Source organism: Salmo salar, chromosome ssa11, assembly GCF_905237065.1.
Source record: "Salmo salar chromosome ssa11, Ssal_v3.1, whole genome shotgun sequence".
Classification (NCBI taxonomy): Eukaryota; Metazoa; Chordata; class Actinopteri; order Salmoniformes; family Salmonidae; genus Salmo; species Salmo salar.
The window spans coordinates 9455017-9480646 of NC_059452.1; the positions used below are offsets into that span (position 1 = coordinate 9455017).

General features: G+C 41.8%; 1 protein-coding gene across 4 annotated transcripts in view; it reads left to right on the plus strand.

Moving 5' to 3' along the window:
- LOC106561945 (activating molecule in BECN1-regulated autophagy protein 1A) overlaps window positions 1-25630 on the plus strand; it is a 113359-nt gene that overhangs the window by 75130 nt on the left and 12599 nt on the right. For all 4 annotated transcript variants that reach the window (XM_014126406.2, XM_045689022.1, XM_014126404.2 and 1 more), the window contains 5 exons: window positions 5672-5860; window positions 7958-8112; window positions 15090-15229; window positions 24231-24341; window positions 24672-24868. In XM_014126406.2, coding sequence (XP_013981881.1) covers window positions 5672-5860; window positions 7958-8112; window positions 15090-15229; window positions 24231-24341; window positions 24672-24868 — 792 coding nt within the window. The remainder of the gene's footprint in view (window positions 1-5671; window positions 5861-7957; window positions 8113-15089; window positions 15230-24230; window positions 24342-24671; window positions 24869-25630) is intronic.

The window sequence follows — 25630 nt, forward strand, 5'->3', positions numbered from 1 at the left end:
TAATGTGTGATATACGTGGCTTATTGGCAACAACTCTGTTTCCTACTATAGGCAGTTGGCTGTCTGGTGATTGCAACATTGTAACTCTCCAATGTGAATAGTTGGCAACAATGTTTTATTTCCAAGTGCTACTGAATAAGCTCCACTGAAATGCACCAATTGTGCATATCATTACTCTAGTCTATCAATCCATTCCAAATCTTTATACTATTCATGACACAGGGCGGCATATGTTGATCTTGCCTTGGGCAGCAAAACTGCTAGGACAGGGCCTGACGAACACAATCATTTGCCTCTTTACCTGAGTTTGCGGCGGACCTTGGCCTGCTCAAAGTGAGCCGCTGCCGTTGGGAAGTCAACGCTGTCCTACTCCTTGCAGCAGCTTGTGATGCATATCAGCCTCGTTACTTTGTCCTCAAGAAGGCGTGATCTTGAGGCCGTCTTTACTCTGTTTTGGAGAAAGAATCCCATCTCGGCGGGCACACTGGAAACGGGGATAATCAACAAAATCTTTGCCAATTTAGCTCAGTCTGAGTACACTTAGCTGAAGTCCCTTATGAGAACCTCACACAGAACCTCACACACACACCCAACACAAATTTCCAAGCAGGCTGTGGCTTTATTAGCCTATGAAGTATATTTGCCTTTGAAGTTGGAGCACATCGAGTAGTATTTCCATCAATGAATAAAAAGCATCATTTTGTAATGTATTTTTTTTCTTCCGCCCAGCAACAAATGTATTTATTTAATTTATTTTATCGGCCAAAAGACGGCATTTACCGGCTAACAGAAACCCTGCCGGGACAATACCAGTATCGCAACACTCTAGTATCTTGGCAAGGAAAAAAACACTAAGTGAATTTAACTTCTTTAGGAAAACAGCCCTAATGTTGTCATTGAGTCATTTTCCCAAGCTATTAGGACACAATATTTTACATACAGCAGGTTTTTAAAGGACCAAAGAGTTTGGTCTGCTTCATGTTTTCATTTTTGCCCTTGAAAAAATATTGCAATACTGCTATCGTCACAGACCTAGTTCACATGCTAAGAAGTATTTTCATTCTTGGAGAGTAATTGGTGGTTACAAGCAGATTGCATAAGTGTGGAACCATGCTGATATCGTGCAACATTTTCAAAGGCCCCACTCTCTCTTCTCTTGCTAAATTTAATTGGTTGTTGGAACAGTCCATTCACATCAATAGCACTCGTGGAAAGCTAGCCATACATATTCTTACAAAAAGTGTAAAACCAATGTGTCCTCAGATGTCTTGTAGAGCGGTGGGGGCATGGAGGAAGTGGGATAGTAAACTCCCAAGGAAGGGATTACATTGCCCATCCTTCGATTTAGTTATTTTCCCCGTATTAATGACATTTGGGATGGAAGAGGTGGCACGTCTCTTCACTGTTACAGCTTAAGTGCCATATTTTATTCCATTGCCATTTCTATAACAAAGTTGGTACCAGACATGCTTTTCATGCAGTGTTATAACTTTGTTGTTTTCAGTTTAAATCTGTCTGCTACTTTTTGACCTTGCTTGACGTATTTGTTCTGTGACACACATTGTCTGCTGTCTTTTGCAAATCCAACCCATGTATATACAGTTGAAGTTGGAAGGTTACCGTTAAGTTGGAGTCATTAAAACTCGTTTTTCAACCACTCCACAAATTTCTTGTTAACAAACTATAGTTTTGGCAAGTCGGTTAGGACATCTACTTTGTGCATGACACAAGTCATTTTTACAACAATTGTTTACAGACAGATTATTTCACTTATAACTCACTGTATCACAATTCCAGTGGGTCAGATGTTTACATACACTAAGTTGACTGTGCCTTTAAACAGCTTGGAACATTCCAGAAAATGATGTCATGGCTTTAGAAGCTTTTGATAGGCTAATTGACATCATTTTGAGTCAATTGGAGGTGTACCTGTGGATGTATTACAAGGCCTACCTTCAAACTCAGTGCCTCTTTGCTTGACATCATGGGAAAATCAAAAGAAATCAGCCAAGACCTCAGAAATAAAATTGTAGACCTCCACAAGTCTGGTTTATCCTTGGGAGCAATTTCCAAATGCCTGAAGGTACCACGTTCATCTGTACAAACAATAGTATGCAAGTATAAACACCATAGGACCACGCAGCAGTCATACCACTCAGCAAGGAGACATCTCCTAGAGATGAACGTACTTTGGTGAGAAAGTGCAAATCAATCCCAGAACAACAGCAAAGGACCTTGTGAAGATGCTGGAGGAAATGGGTACAAAAGTATCTATATCCACAGTAAAATTAGTCCTATATTGACAACATGAAAGGCCGCTCAGCAAGGAAGAAGCCACTGCTCCAAAACTGCCATAAAAAAAGCCAGACAACGGTTTGCAACTGCACAATGGGGACAAAGATCGTACTTTTTGGAGGAATGTCCTCTGGTCTGATGAAGCACGGGGGTGGCAGCATCATGTTGTGGGGGTGCTTTTGCTGCAGGAGGGACTGGTGCACTTCACAAAATAGATGACAACATGAGGAAGGAAAAATATGTGGGAAAAATATGTGGAAGTTAAAGCTTGGTCGCAAATGGGTCTTCCAAATGGACAATGACCCGAAGCATACTTCCAAAGTTGTGGCAAAATGGCCTAAGGACAACAAAAGTTAAGGTATTGGAGTGACCATCAGAAAGCCCTGACCTCAATCATGTGGAACATTTGTGGGCAGAACTGAAAAAGCGTGTGCGAACAAGGAGGCCTACAAACCTGACTCAGTTACACCAGCTCTGTCAGGATGAATGGGCCAGAATTCACCCAACTTATTGTAGGAAACTTGTGGAAGGCTACCCAAACCGTTTGACCCAAGTTAAACAATTTAAAGGCACTGCTGCCAAATACTAATTGAGTGTATTTAAACTTCTGACCCACTGGGAATGTGATGAAAGAAATAAAAGCTGAAATAAATAATTCTCTCTACTATTATTCTGACATTTCACTTTCTTAAAATAAAGTGGTGATCCTAACTGACCTAAAACAGGGAATTTTTACTTGGATGACATGTCAGGAATTGTGAAAAACTGAGTTTAAATGTATTTGGCTAAGGTGTATGTAAACTTCCGACTTCAACTGTATGCCTGCTGGGGGAGTAGAGATCACAAGCCAGCATCCTCAAAAAAAACTATACTGAATGGCCAGGAAGCTCCCATCTTCTCCTCCCAGAACTGTCCTAGATTAGGAAACAAAAGTTGCTCTCCTCTCATCCCGACTTAGTCAGAGCTTTGCACCATTACTGGCAGAATATCCCGCCTGTGAGTGGCTGAAGGGGAAAGCTAATTTGTTGTGCGAAAAACTGCCAGATAATGTTTGGAGAGAGGGTGAGGGAGCAAGAGGAAGCTGGCAGAGGAGGGGCATCCTCTGTCCTCAACGAAAATGAGATTTTAATCAAACCTGTCTGGGAGTTGAGTAAGGAGAGTGTTTGAAATGGTATCGAGCGATGTCGATTTGATCGATGACAGGATATGGCTCAAGAGAGTGCCTTTTTTAAAAACCCAGGGCAGCTATAATATTCACTAAGCCTAGAACAGTTTACGAAACAATGCCACGTTCCCTCACCAGACAAAGCCATCCGTCCTATGGATGTTTGCCACATCTCATCCCAGTGGCATAGTAGAGACTGTTCTCTTAAAATGCAAATCACAGTATGTTGGCAGCCATGGCAGGAAGCTGGGCCAATTTTATTGCTGAGAGGCTTTGAGGTTTAATTTCGCAGTAAATAAAATGTATTAGTTTTGCATTTTAATGTGAAGGCGTATTGCGTGACAATGAAAAGTATCCCTTTTCATTTCGACAATCATCCACTTATCCCACATTCTGTGTACGAGACAAGTAAATACATCTTACGCAACACAAATCATTTTGATTATTGTTGCTTAAGATTGTTGTTTTTCAGAAAGGCCAGCCATTCATTTTAAAAAGGCTACTTAACAGTAAGGGAAAATGTAATAATGGTGTCTTGCTACAGTAATATGGTTACTCCACTTACAATAATGTATTTAGCTGTTGTTGATATTGTTGTTGCTAAAACAATTTCATGCTTGAGCAGTCTAAGTCATGGGAATTGTACTGCTTTTTGGCAGTTGTTTTTGAAGTGGTTTTTAATAAATCTAGTCTACATGTTGTAATTTATACGGAGCCACAGGAGATAACTGAAATCTAGAACCGTGTAGACAAATGTTATCTGGAGGCTAGTGAATTTCTCAACATTTTAATTGACAACTGTGCTCAACTCTCTGTTACTCATACATTGCATACAGTGTACCCTATACAAGTTACGTGTGTTTGTTTGTGAAAGCACAAATGGACGTACTCAAGTTGCTGCTTCACTAGGCAGGCGTGGCATGCCCACTCTGTCCATTTAGCTGTGCTAGATGGATTGAGCTCATAACGCTGTCACAGAGGAAAACACAGGGTCTGTCCCCCAAGGCCCCGGCCCTACATTGCTACTACTTCACTGCTTTACTTAATTATCATGGCCCAGCTTCAATCTTCTCCACAAGCAGCTGTGATCACCCCGTGTATTGGCCATACACTATGCATGCTGTCCACCCCTCCCTCACCACATCCCTCACCAGCCATCACCATGGTCCTCACTGGACCCAAGTAGACCACTGGTATTGGTTCCATGACAGACATTCTTGGGCTAGGTTATTGGAAGGAGAGCTCTGCTCCCTCAACCAAGGTGTAGGCAGGGAATAACCAGCTAGAGGAACTGGAGCGTGGTCTGCTAACAGCTAACTGATGATATCCCTCTACTGCCTGCTGTATGTGACCAATTTGTACGCTTTGACACAGCTTGCCGTAAGGGTACCCTTTCTTTGTAAAAGAAACACTAACCGTTTTCTACTCTTATTTGGGACCCTTAGCTTTTAGGAGAGCTGTTTTTTCTTGTTGATGTTGAATGGCTGATACAATCTAAATTGCACGACATTGCCAATGTGCTTGCGGATAGTTTCCCCTCTAAAAATGGAATGCATTTTATTTAGCCTATTTCCATCAATACATCAGGTTGCCAGTATAGTCATTAACGGTATCACTTCCCTTCTCCTTACAGTATCTCAACACTTGGAGGGGAGTTATGTGTTAATATAGCCGCCGCTCTCAGCCTTCTTTGAGAAATGACTTAATCATGTTTTGGATTGTTGCCTCCTCTAGGGAGACGGGAAGGGATGATGCCGGATGTTGGAATGTAACATTAAGATCAATGCCAAAATAAATATTCAATGCCTATTTCAAGTCTAACTTTCGGGAAATATTTTTGAACAGACTGAAATTAGCATTTGTTTTCTTAGCAATGCCGTCTGGAAGTTTATTGGAAATGGGAACTATACTTTCTTTTTTTTAAGCAATTTACTATGTCAATGCAATATGGACTAGTTAAGGGCTTACTTGAGTGTGAATAATATGACCAGTATTGTTAACCAACATTTATCCCCGCTGTCTGAGAGCAACAAAATATGATTGAATGCTGATGTCAACCTTTCTTCTCCTTGCATTCTCCCTTCAAACTTCTGAGACATTCACCTGTTTTACAGCATGCCCTCTTTTGTATAGTTGATGTGCACCAGACATGTACACAGTGGGAGATGTGTGAAACTGAACGCTCACATCTGTCTGTCTCCTCCACTGCAGCCTCTGTCAATGTGCTGGTGCAGAACTGCAAGATCTACAATGACGCCAGCTGTGACATCTCTGCAGACGGGCAGCTCCTGGCTGTGTTCATACCCAGCAGCCAGCGGGGCTTCCCAGACGAGGGCATCCTGGCTATCTACTCTCTGGCGCCTCACAACCTGGGAGAGATGCTCTACTCCAAGAGATTCGGTGAGTCATTGTCTCTATTATGCACATGTGTCAAACTCATTCTACGAAGGGCCGAGTATCTGCGGGTTTTTTCTCCTCCCTTGTACTTGATTGAAATGGAAAGGAAAGAAAAAAACAACCAGTAGACACTAGGCCCTTCATGGAATGAGTTTGACACCCCTGTTCTAAAGTAACACGGTGGCCCATAAATAGTCCATGAGCCAGGGGCCCAAAACAGGGGCCGGTGTGTCTGACACGGAGGGGGAGAGAGGAAGAAAGTAGCCAAACCGACTCGCACAAATTAGATAAACTTGTTGCTGTGATAGGTTATCTATCGCCTCATCTGGTAGTGTCTGTCTTGACTGCATCACATCTATTTGAATAAGCTAGCAAGGATCATTTATGCTATTTTGCCGCGATCTCCGTCCTTGTCTACAACAACTCCATATTAAACAACGGTTAATCATTGTAGCCTACCCCTTCTCATTTAGCCACCTTAATTCTGTAATTGTAATTCCATTTTGCATTGATTAGAAATCTCCCACTTTACTTTCTACGCATGGAGCCTCAGACTGTAGTGCTGCTTTGATTGACGACAGTAAGTTACATGCTTGAAAAGTGTGTAGCCTAGTCTACCGGAAGTTTTTTTTAATGGGGCTCACTCATAAAAACTGTGAAACTTTTGTTTTATAAAAATGTTGAATGCCCTGGTATATCCTTGTATGTTGCAATATCAGATATATAATAAATGAATACACCCTCGCAGGTAATCGAAGACTAACGTCCGCTCGGATTTTCGAGTATTCAAATAACCGTGCCCATCCCTAGTAATGGGGCCGCTATGTTTTTGAATTGTAACTTTGGTGATAGAGGCACCAAATTGTGCACACAACTAGAAAAAAGATTTGTAGATACTGGGCCATCACAGAATTTCCGCATTAACCCCATAGAAGCCTTTTTTCCAATATGGCAGCCAAACAACTCAATGGGGTCTTATTGGACAATTTCACATGACCATACATGTATGAAATATAATTGTAGTAAGGCCAAAAATATCTCTTCCCCCCCCCCCCCCGGCACATGGACTTTAAGGAGTGCTTCGAAATATATATTCTGTGCTGTCATTTAGTGCTGTCATATCAATCTTACAGATTGAATCTTTAAAGTCCCCTTTTGAGCTCCCGAGTGGCGTTGTGGTCTAAGGCACTGCGTCTCCGTGCTAGAGGCGTCACTACAGACCTTGGTTCGTTTCCAGGCTGTATCACAACCGGCCGTGATTGGGGTTTGGCTGGGGTAGGCCGTCATTGTAAATAAGAATTTGTTCTTAATGGACTTGCCTAGTTAAATAAAGGTCAAATAATAAAATATATATATATTTCAGCAGTATTGTGTAAGTTTTAATCTATTAATGAAGGCGTATTAAGCATGAAGATTGAAAAAGGCAAATTAAAGCTTTAGTCTAAGCAACCATTTTTTGGTGGTAAGTAGAATGGGAATGTGGGAGGCCTACTTAATTAGCTTAGCCATAAATTCCAAGCAAGTTATTTAGAGCAGGTCTGGGCCCAAAGTAGCTGTGAACACAGTAATTCACAGTTAATCTACTCTTGCGAGCAGGACAACACTTACCAATCATTAAGACTAGGCAATAGCTTACTCAAGTACACAAATATACCTTTTAGATTTTTAGCAGGTGCAAGTTGCATTCCATTTTGGATATAATCCAGATTCCTAACTGGATAATAGCATCGGTTTCCAAATGGTTGTCTTTAATGAGAGAGGTTGTTTTACCGTATGTTTCTCAAGTGGGAACAAACATTCATCTGTCGTCAAAAACCATTAAAACCATTCATTTAAGAAATACTTCACTGGTTTGTTAGGAAATGAAACATGACTTGCATTAGCCTGCTTGTACAGTAGCAGGCATCTAAGGCATCAGAGAAGGCAGGACAGTTTAATTTAATGGTTCCTGTTGAGTGTTTCAGTCAGACTGTAAATACTGTTTTTAGGCCCTCAAGTAAAACCATGACAAAAGGTGTTCAATATTTGCTTTAAGTTTATATGCCAAACCCGTCCATGCTCGACGTAAAGTAGTAGCCTAACCATCTCTTCTTTGTCTAGGTCCTAATGCCATTTCTGTCAGCCTGTCCCCAATGGGCCACTACGTGATGGTGGGCTTGGCCTCTCGCCGGATCCTGCTCCATCACAACACAGACCACATGGTAGCGCAAGTGTTACGCCTGCAGCAGCCCCATGGTGGAGAGACTTCCATGAGGGTGAGTTTGGCCAACGTTAACCCTTTGGAATTTCAGGAACAACAAGGTATTATGCCATTTATTTGTGCTTTCATCAATGCGTCTTGACTCTGGTTGATTTGCATTGAACTTGAAAATGCCAGCAAGAACCTAGAACCAAATCATCTGTAAGCATCTTCAGGGTGACGGTAACCAAATGAAACCTCCCAAATCTGGAGGTAAAGAACATTGTAAATGATAAGCTTCTTCTGGCTGGCAAAGAGTATGACTCTTTATAAATAGCTACTTTAACTCCATCATTTGGGGGGGGGATGAACAATAGATCCCCACCCCCACCCACCCACCCCCATTATCTCTAACCAACTGAGCCGGAACGTGAGACAGACATTACAATTCAATGCAGCACAGTAGCTCAATAATACCCTCGGAGCTCCAGCCCTCTCACAATGGCCAGCCAGATTAGCAACCCCAAACAATCAACCCAGTGCTGGCAGAGCCTGCATTGACTCTACTTTAACTGGATTCTGAAGGTACCAAATATCTTTATTTTCCAACGAGATGGGGGTAGAAAATGGGCTTACAATCAGAGAATTTTCACACGCCTCCAGGTGCTGGCTCTAGCATTTTATATTCCAGCAGTACAAAGTGAGCTAGTGTAATTGAGAGACTTCTGTGGCTAGACCCCAAGTAGAATCATGGTTATGCACATCTCATTTAGTCTTTAATCGACCCCGTGATCTCTCATGGCCCTTTGGCAGACCACACTACAGTGTGTTCCCTTTCCTCTTTCAGAGGAACTTGTCTGCTGTTACAGTCTTGATGATCGTTGATCAACAGCACTGTGAAACATGTTTTTGTTGTTGTTGTTGAGGCAACCATTTTTTTAATAATCCAGATGACCATTTAGAGAATGTACCACACCGTTTACACAATCGCACAATGTGCCACACTTAAATAGTAATGAAGAGTCTTTGAACGTTTTCTGTGTTTGGAGGCTCCATATGTGACTCTGTTTTGGCTGTACATGTATCAGAATGTAACAGGGGTTGTGATAGGTAGTGTATGAAGGATGAGGGGTAAAGTGTGTATGATGCAGGGCTTGGAACCAGGGATCCATCTGTGACATCCCAGTGACCCAGAACACAGCCCAGTGTCCCATGGCCACCCCAGAGCCAGCCCTCAGAGGCCTTGATGAAAGCAGGAAGCAGGACCCCGCTGCCTGGGCAGCTTTTAATGACTTGGCTGGGTAAACAACACCAGGGTGCCACTTTCTGTTTCTCCCTCTGCCTCTTGCTGTTTGTGAGACTGTTCTCCGTCCCTCCCAATTTTTGTAGCCCTGGCAACTAGGCTATATGATAATTGAGGTGACATTTTAACTTTGGGGTTGGGGGAGTGCAGCACCAGTAACTCTTCTAACTCCCAACTTCTCACATTGCCAGTGGTGAAATTGTTGTGACATAAGTTTTGTAACTGAACAGTTACATGGTCTGAAGAGAGCCATAATTAGCGAAATCTAATTGAACAAATTGTGAATATTGTTTTTGTTTTTAAAGCTGCCACACGGCGCATGAAAGCCCATCTCTGATTTTGAAGTGAACTAAGAGGTGTTTGGCATTTATATTACTCTTACATAATTTACATGTGGGAGAGGATATTGGAAATTTAATCAAAGCCTATTGGATGATAACTTGTTTTTAACTAGGACAGAAGAATTTATAACTGACTTTTTCCGACATAACATAGGTACAGCAGATCCCCTTATTGTATGGGACACTTTTTAAATGTGCCTTTAGAGGCCATGCAATTCAGTACTCATCTATAAAACAAAAGCAATTTAGGTCAAGAGTCCATATTAACAAAGGAAATACGAGGACTAACAGTACAGATAAATAGCAATAAAAACTGTACCCTAGAGGGTCAGAATAAGTTAGAGGAAAAACAAAAATAAATAGAGGAACTTATTCAAGATCAAGTGTAATATATTATAAAAATAAAGCAAACTGGATGGAATATGGGAAAATGCACCATTTTTTTATATTTTTTTATCTTCAACATAGAAATGCTACCAAAAATAATTTACTGAAGCTTGTTACAAATGACAGTCACCCATGATTCACCAAACAATATTTTGAAAGCCAAAGCTAATTGTATGTATGTTTTTTATATGAATAATGTCAAATTAACTAGCTGTACAGAAAGACTCATGTGAAGGCCAAATTACAGAGGAGTAACTTCTTGACGCAATTAAAGCCTTTAAGTCTAGGAAAACTCCAGGGCTGGATGGCATACCAGTGGAAGTATACCAAACCTTTTTTGATATACTCAGAGGACCATTATTAGCATGTTTTAACCACTCCTATACATTTGACATTTTAGTCATTTAGCAGACGCTCTTATCCAGAGCGACTTACAGTAGTTAATACATACATTTCATTTCATGCAGTTTTTTTGTTTTTTTTTGTACTGTATATATCTACCTATATACATGGTAGATTATCAGACACTCAACAAGGTCAGATTTCATTATTACTGAAACAGGATCCAAGTGGTAAATATAAAGATCCAGTCCATAAAAAAATTGGAGGCCTTTTACAATTCTTGCAAAATGCTTAGCGCATAGAATTTAAAAGGTATTGTTGGATATTATTCATCCTCATTTTTTTACATGGAAAATACATTGGAGGTAATATAATACAAATACTTGAAATAATAGAACGCGATGAAAAATCTGGGAAACCAGGCCTGGTGTTCATAGCTGACTTTGATAAAGTACAACTGGAGTTTATATAAACTCAGCAAAAACAGAAACGTCCCTTTTTCAGGACCCTGTCTTTCAAAGATAATTTGTAAAAATCCAAATAACTTCACAGATCTTCATTGTAAAGGGTTTAAACACTGTTTCCTATGCTTGTTCAATGAACCATAAACAATTATGAACACGCACCTGTGGAATGGTCGTTAAGACACTAAAAGCTTACAGATGGTAGGGAATTAAGGTCACAGTTATGAAAATTTAGGACACTAATGAGGTCTTTCTACTGACTCTGAAAAACACCAAAAGAAAGATGCCCAGGGTCCCTGCTCATCTGCGTGAACGTGCCTTAGGCATGCTGAAAGGAAGCATGAGGACTGCAGATGTGGCCAGGGCAATAAATTGCAATGTCCGTACTGTGAGACGCTTAAGACAGTGCTACAGGGAGACAGAACGGACAGCTGATCGTCCTCACAGTGGCAGACCACATGTAACAACACCTGCACAGGATCGGTACATCCGAACATCACACCTGCGGGACAGGTACAGGATTGTAACAACTGCCCGAGTTACACCAGGAAGGCACAATCCCTCCATCAGTGCTCAGACTGTCTGCAATAGGCTGAGAGAGGCTGTACTGAGGGCTTGTAGGCCTGTTGTAAGGCAGGTCCTCACCCGACATCACCGGCAACAACGTTTCCTATGGGCACAAACCCACCGTCGCTGGACCAGACAGGACTGGCAAAAAGTGCTCTTCACTGACGAGTCGCGGTTTTGTCTCGCCAGGGGTGACGGTCGGATTTGCGTTTATCATCGAAGGAATGAGCGTTACACCGAGGCCTGAACTCTGGAGCAGGATCGATTGGGAGGTGGAGGGTCTGTCATGGTCTGGGGCGGTGTGTCACAGCATCATCGGACTGAGCTTGTTGTCATTGCAGGCAATCTCAATGCTGTGCGTTACAGGGAAGACGTCCTCCTCCCTCATGTGGTACTCTTCCTGCAGGCTCATCCTGACATGACCCTCCAGCATGACAATGCCACCAGCCATACTGCTCGTTCTGTGCGTGATTTCCTGCAAGACAGGAATGTCAGTGTTCTGCCATGGCCAGTGAAGAGCCCGGATCTCAATCCCATTGAGCACGTCTTGGACCTGTTGGATTGGAGGGTGAGGGCTAGGGCCATTCCTCCCAGAAATGTCCAGGAACTTGCAGGTGCCTTGGTGGAAGAGTGGGGTAACATCTCACAGCAAGAACTGGCAAATCTGGTGCAGTCCATGAGGAGGAGATGCACTGCAGTACTTAATGCAGCTGGTGGCCACACCAGATACTGACTGTTACTTTTGATTTTGACCCCGCCCCCCTTTGTTCAGGGACACATTATTCAATTTCTGTTAGTCACATGTCTGTGGAACTTGTTCAGTTTATGTCTCAGTTGTTGAATCTTATGTTCATACAAATATTTACACGTTAAGTTTGCTGAAAATAAAAGCATTTGACAGTGAGAGGACGTTTATTTTTTTGCTGAGTTTATAAATGCCTGGAATATTTACATTTTGGAGAATCTTTTATAAAATGGGTTAAAATCATGTATAGTAGCCCTTTGTGTAAAATAGTAAATAATGGCTACTTCTCAAAGTTTTAAACTTTCTAGAGGAGTAAAACAACATTGTCCACTATCAGCATATCTATTTTGTTATTGCCATTGAAATGTTAGCTGTTAAAATCAGATCCAAAAATAATATTAAGGGTTTAGAAATCCAGGGCTTAAATACAAAAGTGTCATTGTACGCTGATTCATGTTTTTTTTTTTAAATCCACAATTTGGATCCCTCTACAGCCTCATAGAGGATCTAGATACTTTTTCTATCCTCTCTTGATTAAAACCAACAAGTGTACTATATTATGTGTTGGATCACAAACAAATACAACATTTACATTACCGTGTAGTTTACCAATAAAATGGTCTGATGGTGATGTGGACATACTCGGTATACATATCCCGAAAGAAATAAATTATCTCACTCCAATCAATTTTAATAGAGAGTTTGCAAAAATAGATAAGATCTTGCTACCATGGAAAGGAAAATACCTGTCTATTTGTGGAAATATCACCCTGATTATCTCTTTAGTCATATCCCAGTTGACCTATTTGCTTATGGTCTTGCCTACACCTAGCGACCTGTTTTTTTTTAATATAGTTCCTCTGTCCAGTGCCCGTGTTCTTTTGCCCATCTTAATCTTTTCTTTTTGTTGACGTTGAGACTGGTGTTTTGCGGGTACTATTTATTGAAGCTGCCAGTTGAGGTGGGAGGTGTCTGTTTCTCAAACTGTGAAGGGAGTAGTACACAGCGTTGTACGAGATCTTCAGTTTCTCGTTCAACGCTGGGGTTTTTTGGTCGTTTTTTCAAACAGATTTTCTGTCCATTAAAATAGCATCAAATTGATCAGAAATACAGTGTAGACATTGTTAATGTTGTAAATGACTATTGTAGCTGGAAATTGATGATTTTTAATGGAATATCTACATAGGCGTGCAGAGGCCCATTATCAGCAACCATCACTCCTGTGTTCCAATGACACGTTGTGTTAGCTAATCCAAGTTTATCATTTAAAAAGACTAATTGATCATTAGAAAACCCTTTTGCAATTATGTTAGCACAGCTGAAAACTGTTGTTCTGATTAAAGAAGCAATAAAACTGCCATTCAGACAAGTTGAGCATCTGGAGCGTCGGCATTTGTGGGTTCGATTACAGGCTCAAAATGGCCAGAAACAAAGACCTTTCTTCTGAAACTCATCAGTCTATTCTTGTTCTGAGAAATGAAGGCTATGCGAGAAGTTGCCAAGAAACTGAAGATCTCGTACAACGCTGTGTACTACTCCCTTCACAGAACAGCGTAAACTGGCTCTAACCAGAATAGAAAGAGGAGTGGGAGGCCCCAGTGCATAACTGAGCAAGAGAACAAGTACATTAGAGTGTCTAGTTTGAGAAACAGACACCTCACAAGTCCTCAACTGGCAGCTTCATTAAATAGTACCTGCAAAACACCAGTCTCAACGTCAACAGTGAAGAGGCGACTCCAGGATGCTCTTCAACGTCCAGTGTCTGTGTTCTTTTGCCCATCTTAATATTTTATTTTTATTGGCCAGTCTGAGATAGGGCTTTTTCTTTGCAACTCTGCCTAGAAGGCCAGCATCCCGGAGTCGCCTCTTCACTGTTGACGTTGAGACTGGTCAAGCTCCAATTGTCATTTACAACATTAACAATGTCTACACTGTATGTCTGATCAATTTGATCTGATTTTAATGGACAAAAAACAAGGACATTTCTAAGTGACCCCAAACTTTTGAACGGTAGTGTATGTAACTTGTTGTTTTTTGTTCTTACATGACTCTTGCAAAAGGGGAACCGTGTTAGATGTGTTCTGAATTTGTACGATGAACATTTTGCATTCCCTGCGAGCACAACTGACACACTGCCCAAGTCATGGCAGCGTACACAGTCCAATGAGGCTCTCTGAGCTGACAGCTCTTATGCAGATCCCCAATTATTCTGTCTTGCTCCTACGTTTGGAGATGAATGAAACCGCTTTTTCCCCCTCTCCTTTGTTATTTCTCCCTATTTTGTCTGTGGTGTAAAATTTGTATGCAGATGTAGACAGACTGGTATATGTGGTCATTCATCTTCGCTTCATAAGGTAAGAGGCAGACAACGCAGAGGCAGGAAGTAGTACCCGTGTCTGTCACCTGATATGGTTGTCATAGCAGCAGTTTTGGCTAGTCATATTGAGAAGTAGCGTGACAAGCCAAGTTGACTGCTCTTAAATGAGCACTCCAACAATGTCTCTCCTGAACTTGATTCAATTGCGGGAACAGCCAACCGCTAAGGAGCGGCTCTCTACTTTCTGACAAGGCAGACTCTACAACACTAAATCAGCACTTCAGCAGACAGACTAAAGTTCCAGCATTGTTCTGCTATTCCCACACTGGTAACGGATTATGTCTTAGGTTCTGAATCATCGGGTTAATTGATAACCGATATATTAACATGAAATTAATGAATATGCGATAACATGCTAATCTAATGTGAAAGATAAAGCTCATTAGAAGACGGCGCTAATGCAATAAAATGACTGTCTTTTTTGTTGTTGTTGAAAAGATGTTGGGGTTGTATCATATTGGGACAATAGTGGTACTCTTTGCTGTGGTTGTAATTGATTTCTTTCCATATGTCCCCATTCCCTTCAGAGAATGTTTGATGTGGTGTACCCCATGGCCGCTGATCAGCGGAGACACGTCAGCATCAACTCGGCCCGCTGGCTCCCAGAACCTGGCCTGGGTCTTGCCTACGGTACCAACAAGGGTGACCTCGTCATCTGCAGACCTGTGTAAGTCTGCACTACACACTCTTTGTACAGTACCTCTGTTTCTCTCTCTTTCTCTCTTTCTTGCTTTCCCTCTCGCACAGTGCAATCTACCCCTGGCTTAGAGAACTAAGTTTGTCCTCACTACCTCTTCTCTCACTACCACAGTATGTTTAAATCAGGAGTGGCCTGTGGCTAGATTTCTCCCATAGCACGTTTCTCTACATGCCATGTATTTGTTTTACATTTGTATGGAAACAGTGAAAAAACGAATAGCCAATTAGTGTGTTTTCTATCCCTGCTTTAGATAAATCTATGTTTCTGCTGGTGAGGACAAGAATCCCCTCATTTGTGTGGTTACGTAATGGCCCGAGAGTCCCAGTGCTCATGGCTTTAAAGCATTTGGCATTCGGGAAGGCAGGCGGCAGCTCCCCCACCCACGGCAGGCAGGGCAGGCAGGCAGGCAGGGCAGGCAGGGCAGGGAGAGTTGGATCGATGGAGCGCCCACTGTCTTATTCAGCCAGATGTCATCAGCTAAGTCAAGTCGGAGGAGCTTGTTCTCACTCACGCTTCATGAAGTTTCTCAGTTATGTTTTTCTCCGTTCTGTCTGGCTGTCTGAAATAAATTGCCTGGTGTTAGTGGAAGAATGATTTGTTCTCCCTAGCCCCCGGGCCTACATTGTTACTTCAAGGGACAAAAACTATAGCTTAGATATCATCCAACATCAGTAAAATGTGCATTATGACCAAATAGTATTTTCTACACATAGAAATGACAAACCTTACTAACAAACCAAAAGTTTACTAACAGCAATAGTTAAGTCTAGACAAATGTTATGTGATTTTGAAGAGGAAATTTGGGGAATTATATCGAAAACATCCCTAAAGACATTGCATTTCATCAACAGCAAAATTGTCTCTAATTTATGTCAGCCATTTTAATGATCCAACAATAATCTTACCCAGAGAATCACTGTACATGCAAGAGAGAGTTACAACCACATCTATATCCTGAAGCCCTAATTGTGATCTGTAAAATTCAGTAACAGCATTCCTACACACGCAGAGCACCACAGGTGCATCATAACCAAACAAACATCACAAGAGGAAGAACACAAACAGTATTCCCAATGGACATACTGCCTCACTCACAGGCACACATACTGTACAGCACTGCAGCATTGACTCCACATCCCTATTGGGGAAAGCCTCTTTTTTTATATATTTTTTTATTTATTTAACCTTTATTTAACTAGGCAAGTCAGTTAATAACAGATTCTTATTTACAATGACGGCCTACACCAGCCAAACCCAGACGACGCAGGGCCGATTGTGCGCCGCCCTATGGAACCAGTTGTGACATCGCCTGGATTCGAACCAAGGTGTCTGCAGTGACGCCTCTAGCACTGAGATGCAGTGCCTTAGACCGCTGCGCCACTCGGGAGACCAATTATTATATCCCTGTGTGTTTACTAATGGTAGAAGCAGTTGTGCTGCAATCAGTGGCTCATCTCCTACTACACTGTTGAGCAGGGATCATTTAAAGAGGGGAATAAAGACCAGAATCCCAGGATGTGTACAGTGGGAGAAAAAAAGTATTTGATCCCCTGCTGATTTTGTACGTTTGCCCACTGACAAAGAAATGATCAGTCTATAATTTTAATGTTAGGTTTATTTGAACAGTGAGAAACAGAATAACAACAAAAATATCAAGAAAAACGCATGTCAAAAATGTTATAAATTGATTAGCATTTTAATGAGAGAAATAAGTATTTGACCCCCTCTCAATCAGAAAGATTTCTGGCTCCCAGGTGTCTTTTATACAGGTAACGAGCTGAGATTAGGAGCACACTCTTAAAGGGAGTGCTCCTAACCACAGCTTGTTACCTGTGTAAAAGACACCTGTCCACAGAAGCAATCAATCAATCAGATTCCAAACTCTCCACCATGGCCAAGACCAAAGAGCTCTCCAAGGATGTCAGGGACAAGATTGTAGACCTACACAAGGCTGGAATGGGCTACAAGACCATCGCCAAGCAGCTTGGTGAGAAGGTGACAACATTTGGTGCGATTATTCGCAAATGGAAGAAACACAAAAGAACTGTCAATATCCATCGGCCTGGGGCTCCATGCAAGATCTCACCTCGTGGAGTTGCAATGATCATGAGAACGATGAGGAATCAGCCCAGAACTACACAGGAGGATCTTGTCAATGATCTCAAGGCAGCTGGGACCATAGTCACCAAGAAAACAATTGGTAACACACTACGCTGTGAAGGACTGAAATCCTGCAGCGCCCGCAATGTCCCCCTGCTCAAGAATGCATATACATGCCCGTCTGAAGTTTGCCAATGAACATCTGAATGATTCAGAGGACAACTGGGTGAAAGTGTTGTGGTCAGATGAGACCAAAATGGAGCTCTTTGGCATCAACTCAACTCGCCGTGTTTGGAGGAGGAGGAATGCTGCCTATGACCCCAAGAACACCATCTCCACCATCAAACATGGAGGTGGAAACATTATGCTTTGGGGGTGTTTTTCTGCTAAGGGGACAGGACAACTTCACCGCATCATTTGATGGGGCCATGTACTGTCTAATCTTGGGTGAGAATCTCCTTCCCTCAGCCAGGGCATTGAAAATAGGTCGTGGATGGGTATTCCAGCATGACAATGACCCAAAACACACGGCCAAGGCAACAAAGGAGTGGCTCAAGAAGAAGCACATTAAGGTCCCGAAGTGGCCTAGCCAGTCTCCAGAACTTAATCCCATATGAAATCTGTGGAGGGAGCTGAAGGTTCGAGTTGCCAAACGTCAGCCTCGAAACCTTAATGACTTGGAGAAGATCTGCAAAGAGGAGTGGGACAAACTCCCTCCTGAGATGTGTGCAAACCTGGTGGCCAACTACAAGAAACGTCTGACCTCTGGGATTGCCAACAAGGGTTTTGGCACCAAGTACTAAGTCATGTTTTGCAGAGGGGTCAAATATTTATTTGCCTCATTAAAATGCAAATCATTTTATAACATTTTTGATGTGCGTTTTTCTGGATTTTTTGGTTGTTATTCTGTCTCTCACTGTTCAAATAAACCTACCATTAAAATTATAGACTGATCATTTCTTTGTAACTGGGCAAACGTACAAAATCAGCAGGGGATCAAATACTTTTTCCCCCCACTGTATTTGTTTGTATTCTCTTTGTGTTGTGTAAATGACATGATCAAACATGTCTAAGGGGGTTTACAGCAGGAGCTCGTATATGGCCGGACCTCGAATAGCAGTACTACCTCAGTAGCGAGGCAGCATGTTACTGTACACACACCCTCTCTCTAGGATACCTAGTAGAGATGGATCAGCAACGATGCACACGTCATCTTCTCTACTGAGAAAGCAGCAATTTAAGCTGCATTTTAATATCCGGCACTTCATATGTGTTGGCAGTCTGAAGCAGCGTGAGAGAAATGTTTTCTGATTTGCCCACAGGCAGGCTTCTCAGATGAAGAGGCAGTTTCCTCGCTCTGTACGTATTCACGAGAACCCTGACATCTTCAATCAATGATTTGTTTTTCTTTTCCTACAACCCATAATATTTCATTTTCTGCTCGGATGAAAAACTATTTAAGGCTGCTTGTTTTCTCGAAGAAGTGTACTTTTTTTTCATCCACATTTCAGTTTTACTGGTGATTTCTCTCCAAGCCAAAACAGCCTCTCAATGTCTCACTGCGTTCAGTTTGACATGAATCAGAGCAAACAATGATTGTCAGCCGTTTTGGGTGATCGACTGTTTAGGGGATTAGTAATTCAATCAGCCCTTTCTTTGATGATGACCATCCTCTTGATTAATATTTGTTTCAACTACAGTCCATAGGTTTGTACTGTTAGCCACCTTTTCACCTTGACCAAATGCCAATTGGTCATTGTGTAGTCAAAGTAACCTCTTTAGCAACAGAAGGCACTGGGACCAGGGGCACTGGAACGAGTTGGGCAGAGGCCAACCATCCTAGAAAGCCTAATCGAAACAGCTGTATTCTAAGAGCAGCCTGTCAATCTCAGCTGTTGCACAGACGCCTCACCGTCTCTGTCTATCTGATTTCTCAGCTTATTGGTCATCCCTCACCAAAATATCTCACATTCCGTTGTCTTCCATTGTCCTGGTTTTGGGGGATTTGGGTAGCACTTTGTATTTTACAGCCCAATTTCGCTGGCAGATGGAGGTGGTTGTTGTGCGATTGATTTTTTTTTCAGCCCCATAATTCAATTGTCCATGCCTGGTGTAGCCTTTCTGATTTATTATATAGAATAACAGCATGAAAAATAATGCAATTTGACTTCTTCTTTTTTTTTATTAAGCATGCTGTGCTGTAATCAGCTTTGCTCGGGAGCAGGTACGTGATGTTGCTGATGAAACTGAAATGAGATCAGGACACAGAGAGAGAGAGAGAGAGAGAGAGAGAGAGTGGCCTTGTTTGGGAAGTAGTCTCATAAAATAATAACTTTCCCCCTATTGGTCCTAATACTGTTGATATTATTTCTTTATTTATCTCCTGAGAGTTTGATCCTACTCCCACCATGTATTCTGTTCTTGGCAGCTTTTCTTGGATTGTGTACTTCCTTTCAGATTCACAGCTAGTGTGCTGGAGGTCTAAAATGCAAGCTTTTCACGGGCCAAATTCTCTAATGGTACAGGTAGGAATTCCTTGCTAGTTAGTACAGGGTCTACGTCAGGTTAAATGCGGACTTTGATTAGTTATCCGACTGGAACCAGGGTTTCACGTGTACAGGTACCTGAGGAAATCTATCCTCAAATTGATTATCCCACTCCTCCTTCTCACTTTACACAGTGGCTTTCTTACATTTGAAGCAGAAAATGTAGGGACTTGTAAACCAGATGCACACTCATGATATCCAGCACCTTCTCTCAATAGTACTGTATGTGTATCATCATCATCATCACACACTGATATCCCATAAATGCCTCTAACTGTCATGAGGTGGAGCAGTGGCCTGCCGGAGTTTGAAACAGCTGGAGGAGAACAGGCCAGTCACCCAGAGAATGCTGGGTAAAGGAGCCCTGAGGAAGAGCTCTCATTATCCCTTTTATGGAGGCATTTTAAGACCATTGGCAAAAACAGTTGAGGCTTCAGCTCTGGCTCGTTGTAAACCCAAACACCTCTGTCCAAACGGTCTCTATTCCAGTTCTTAGTCTTGTTCTAAGTGTGTTAAAGGAGATTCCAGCAAAACTGCACTCACTACAGCTGGACGTGGTACCGTACTTGCTAATGAACCTCATGTGCTACACATTATCCAAGACAATGATGAAGAAGCAAACAGTGCCCATATCCAATTACTGGCTGAGACACAGGTTTGAGTTGGGCCCGTCCAAGCTTATGTCAAAATAACTCATGCATAACGTATGCATGTGTCTAATGTTGAATCATTCTGGTGATATTTGCAGAGCTCAATGTTATATCTCAAGATAACCGCCCCCTGGTTTCATGCAAATGAGAGAAGACATAGATTGTCTTCCTCTGGGGATTTGGGCAGGTCTCTTCGACTGCCTGGTGTGCTTGTTGTAAAGCAGACAATTTGACAGGTTTGAAAGCAGTAGCATGTCAGGGGCTGCCGTTTCGGCGATTTTAAGTGTCACGCACTCAATTTGTCTCTCAGATATATTATTTTTTGCCTGAGGGAGTGAGTGAATAGAATATCCCCTCTTTCTCCTTTCTCTCATCCATTTTTTTCTTTCAGCACACCAGTCCATCAACTGCACTGTTTACACACCAGAATATGGTCTTTGGAAATATACACATACTGTTTATCTACCTCCCGGCATGAGAAAGAAGAACAGTCCATATAAGATATCCACTTTTGTGCTATATCTTCCCAATTTGAAGCCTGCCAGCAGTTTTCCTAGATCCATGGTAACTACCCCAAAAAGAGCCACTGCTCAGTTTCTTATCAAGTATTTCATTTCCCTGTATCATACTTATTTTAATTAACGGTTGTAGCAGAAGGGTCGTTAAGTGTACATGATTTATCAGTGTCTCTCACAGGCTGCTGATTCGCTGACTCTGCTGCTTGTCCACTGATACTGGGGATTAATGGAACATGGATGCAGTTTATTAATCCTTCTAATACGATGCAGCTGGGGATTAATGGAACATGGATGCAGTTTATTTATCCTTCTAATAAGATGCAGTGTATTAATCCTTCTAATAAGATGCAGCTGGGGATTAATGGAACATGGAAACTTATTTTACTCTTTTCCTTCTAATAAGATGCAGTTTATTTATCCTTCTAATACGATGCAGCGTATTAATCCTTCTAATAAGATGCAGCTGGGGATTAATGGAACATGGAAACTTATTTTACTCTTTTCCTTCTAATAAGATGCAGCGTATTAATCCTTCTAATACGATGCAGCTGGGGATTAATGGAACATGGATGCAGCTTATTTCTCCTTCTAATAAGATGCAGCTGGGGATTAATGGAACATGGAAAACTATTTTGCTCGTTTCCTTCTAATAAGATGCAGCTGGGGATTAATGGAACATGGATGCAGTTTATTTATCCTTCTAATAAGATGCAGTGTATTAATCCTTCTAATAAGATGCAGCTGGGGATTAATGGAACATGGAAACTTATTTTACTCTTTTCCTTCTAATAAGATGCAGCGTATTAATCCTTCTAATAAGATGCAGCTGGGGATTAATGGAACATGGAAAACTTATTTTACTCTTTTCCTTCTAATAAGATGCAGCGTATTAATCCTTCTAATAAGATGCAGCTGGGGATTAATGGAACATGGAAACTTATTTTACTAATTTCCTTCTAATAAGATGCAGTTTATTAATCCTATTAAGATGCAGTTTAGTAATCTTTCTAATAAGATGCAGTTTATTAATCCTTCTAATAAGATGCAGTTGAGGATTAATGGAACATGGAAACTTATTTTGCTCGTTTCCTTCTAGTTTCCTTCTAATAAGATGCAGTTTATTAATCCTTCTAATAAGATGCAGTTTATTAATCCTTCTAATAAGATGCAGTTGATTAATTATTCTAATAAGATGCAGTTTATTAATCCGTCTAAGATACAGCTGATAGATGCATTTGAATGGTGCTGTCTTCCCAGAAACCAACTGCTTGACTATCTCTAGCTATTCAATGTTACCAGGCTTTATGGAGGGCTTGCATTCTCCCAACACTCATGCCACAATCTATTTGGGTGTGACTTAAAGACATGCTCTGGAACTTTGGCGACTAATAAGTATTTTAACCTCCCATTTAGGGCTGAATGTTTAGTTCATACATGCATAATCTATGAGCAGAATTACTGTTTTAACTAAATTAGCCATTTATTTTTGAAAGGGACTGTTTTTCTGGAAGCTGTGCTGCACCCTTTTCCCCTACATTTTCCCCACCGCGGCCCAGCCCCCTAGCAATTAGAGTTATAGCCAATGAGCTTCAGCCCCTCGCGCCTTTTCAATTAATTTATATCCAGGACGAGCTGCCGCATCTAGATGCTCAAAGTCCCCCTCTTTGTGCCATTTTTCAGTGAGGCAGATCAGGTCAAAATCATTCTCTGAGATAAACTCATACAAAAGAGGAGACTTGTTAAGGCTTGAAGATTGTAGAGTGCACGACATGTGAAGGCATTGGTGTAAAAACGTTCATTACATTTTGGTTGTTCCACTGCTCTCTGTATGGACTGTATTGGCTTGGAGTGGGTGACGTAATTTGCCCGAGGGTCAGCCTGCAGAAATGGCCAGGCCCGTGATCACCATGTTTTCCGTAGGAGCCCGTATCGAGAGGCTGTTCTTAAGGTCCTTACACAGGGTTGTTTTAATCTGTTTAAAACTTCTGAGGAATCCTTCTGTGTGGAGGATCTAGAAAGATCTAGCTCGGCTGGTATTTGAATCCAAACAATTTGCTATTTGATTGGAGCGGTTGGAGAAGTAGCTAACTAATTTAACGTTGATGATTAAAAAGCGAAGAATTCATATGTTCTATACTTGATAAACTATCAAAAAAACGAAACGTTGATAAAAACAATGAACTTAAAAAACAATAGATTTTTTTTTTTTTTAATTGAACCTTTATTTAACTAGGCAAGTCAGTTAAGAACAAATTCTTATTTACAATGACTGGGTTAGCTGCCATGTTCAGGGGCAGAACGACAGATTTTTAACTTGTCAGTTCGGGGATTCGATCTAGCAACCTTCTGGTTACTGGGCCAACGTACAGTGCCACCCCCATTTAAGAAATAATTCTGGATCATTTTGCAGGATTAAAATACCAAAAACTGCCTCTAGGTGAACTCCAGTACCATTCTGTCTCTGTTTAAAGATTTAATCCAATCCTACTGGACAGGAATGTTTTAAATGTGAATTGAAGGTCTTGAGGTCATTTTATGGCTCAACATCAGTGGAACAGACACTTATTGGTCAGATTCTCAGACCAGTGCGGTATTATGAAAACGATATCAACTGTTTCACTGCAAGGTAAAATGATGTACGTTTTATTTATATTCTACGCGGAAGATAGCCGGAGTGCTTGCCCTGAATTGATTTTTATCCGATGAAATCATAGTTGTGGATGCACCCAGGTCTGATAACCTGCGTCAATCAACGTTGTGTCATTTTGAGCTATGACGCAATGAAGCAGCACAAAAGATTTCTCATCTTAATGCTGGGGACTATTGTGAGGGATCTGCTTGTTGGTAATGTATGGACTGCTCATTCTGTCTAGCAAAACATTTTGTTTTATGACGTACAAAACATCCTTTTCTGCTTGAAGTACTGTAACTTATTGAAAGCTTTAGCATATCCTGCTGTATAGGTCTGACATGACAAGTGGAACATTGGAACTGAACATTTTTAGTTCTCTGATTTAACATACAAATATGACCAAATTATGAAACATTAATGATATGATAGTACTGACTCATTGTACAATGTCCCTCTCTCTTTCCTTTTCTTTGTTTCTTTCTCTTTTTATCTCTTTCTCTCTCCTTCGTCTCTCCCCTCCAGAGATGCCCAGTCAGACGGAGACGGCCCCGCTGAGCACAGTGAGCTCGTATTTGCTGTCAACAACAATCGAGGCGGTGGTACCGGTGAGAGCCACGACGGAGAGCGACCAGGGTGAGAATTGGCAGGGGTTGGCCTTTGAGGATGGTGTGTGTGAGAACAATGGCAAGGTATATGTGGCTTTCAGAGAAGGGGGATGTGCAAGTAGAGTTTTTTTCTTCAATGGAGATATGCAAGTCTTCTGTCTAGCAGGCATTCTCTGAACTGTGCTTACATGTCTGTCAAAGTAAAGGCAGCACTAGTTCTGTGTATTGACATTGGACTCTCCCCTTTTGCTCACAACAGTAAGTTGTGTTTCAACAAAATGCAATGCCAACACTCAAGTGTCATACACACACTTACATCCATATGGATCAGCGCTGACCATGTGGCTGGGTTTTGCAGGAGCAGCAGGGCCCCCTTGAGGTCTGAAAGGGACATGGGACTTATGAACGCCATCGGTCTCCAGCCCCGTCACCCTACCCCCGTTGTGACATCACAAGGCACACAGACACCCGTCCTACAGCTTCAGAATGCCGAAACACAGACCGACCGAGATCCACAGGTTCCCAGCACATCCCAGGCCTCCGGAGCAACAGACAGTAAGGTCTACCTATATCTATACCCATGTCTCTCTCCCCCAGTCCCTCCAGCATTGACCCTGTCTATTAGATCTAGAAAGTATTTGGTCCCTTTGACTTTTTCCACATTTTGTTACGTTAGACTTATTCTAAAATGGATTAAATAAATACAAATCCTCAGCAATCTACACACAATACCCCATAGTGACAGTGAAAACAGGTTTTTCAAATGTTTTGCTACTTTATAAAAAGAAGAAACAGAAACACCTTATTTACAAAAGAATTCAGACCCTTTGCTATGAGACTTGAAATGTAGTTCAAGTGCTCCCTGTTTCCATTGATCATCCATGAGATGTTTCTACATCTTGATTGGAGTCCACCTGTGGTAAATTCAATTGATTGGACATGATTTGGAAAGGCACACACCTGTCTGTATAAGGTCCCACGGTTGACAGTGCATGTCAGAGCAAAAACCAAGCCATGAGGTCGAAGGAATTGTCCGTAGAGCTCAGAGACAGGGTTGTGTCGAGGCACAGATCTGGGGAAGGGTACCAAAACAATTCTGCAGCATTGAAGGTCCCCAAGAACACAGTGGCCTCCATTATTCTTAAATGGAAGAAGTTTGGAACCACCAAGACTCTTCCTAGAGCTGTTCGCCCGGCCAAACTGAGCAATCGGGAGAGAAGGGCCTTGGTCAGGGAGGTGACCAAGAACCCGATGGTCACTCTGACAGAGCTCCCGAGTTCCTCTGTGGCGATGGGAGAACCTTCCAGAAGGACAACC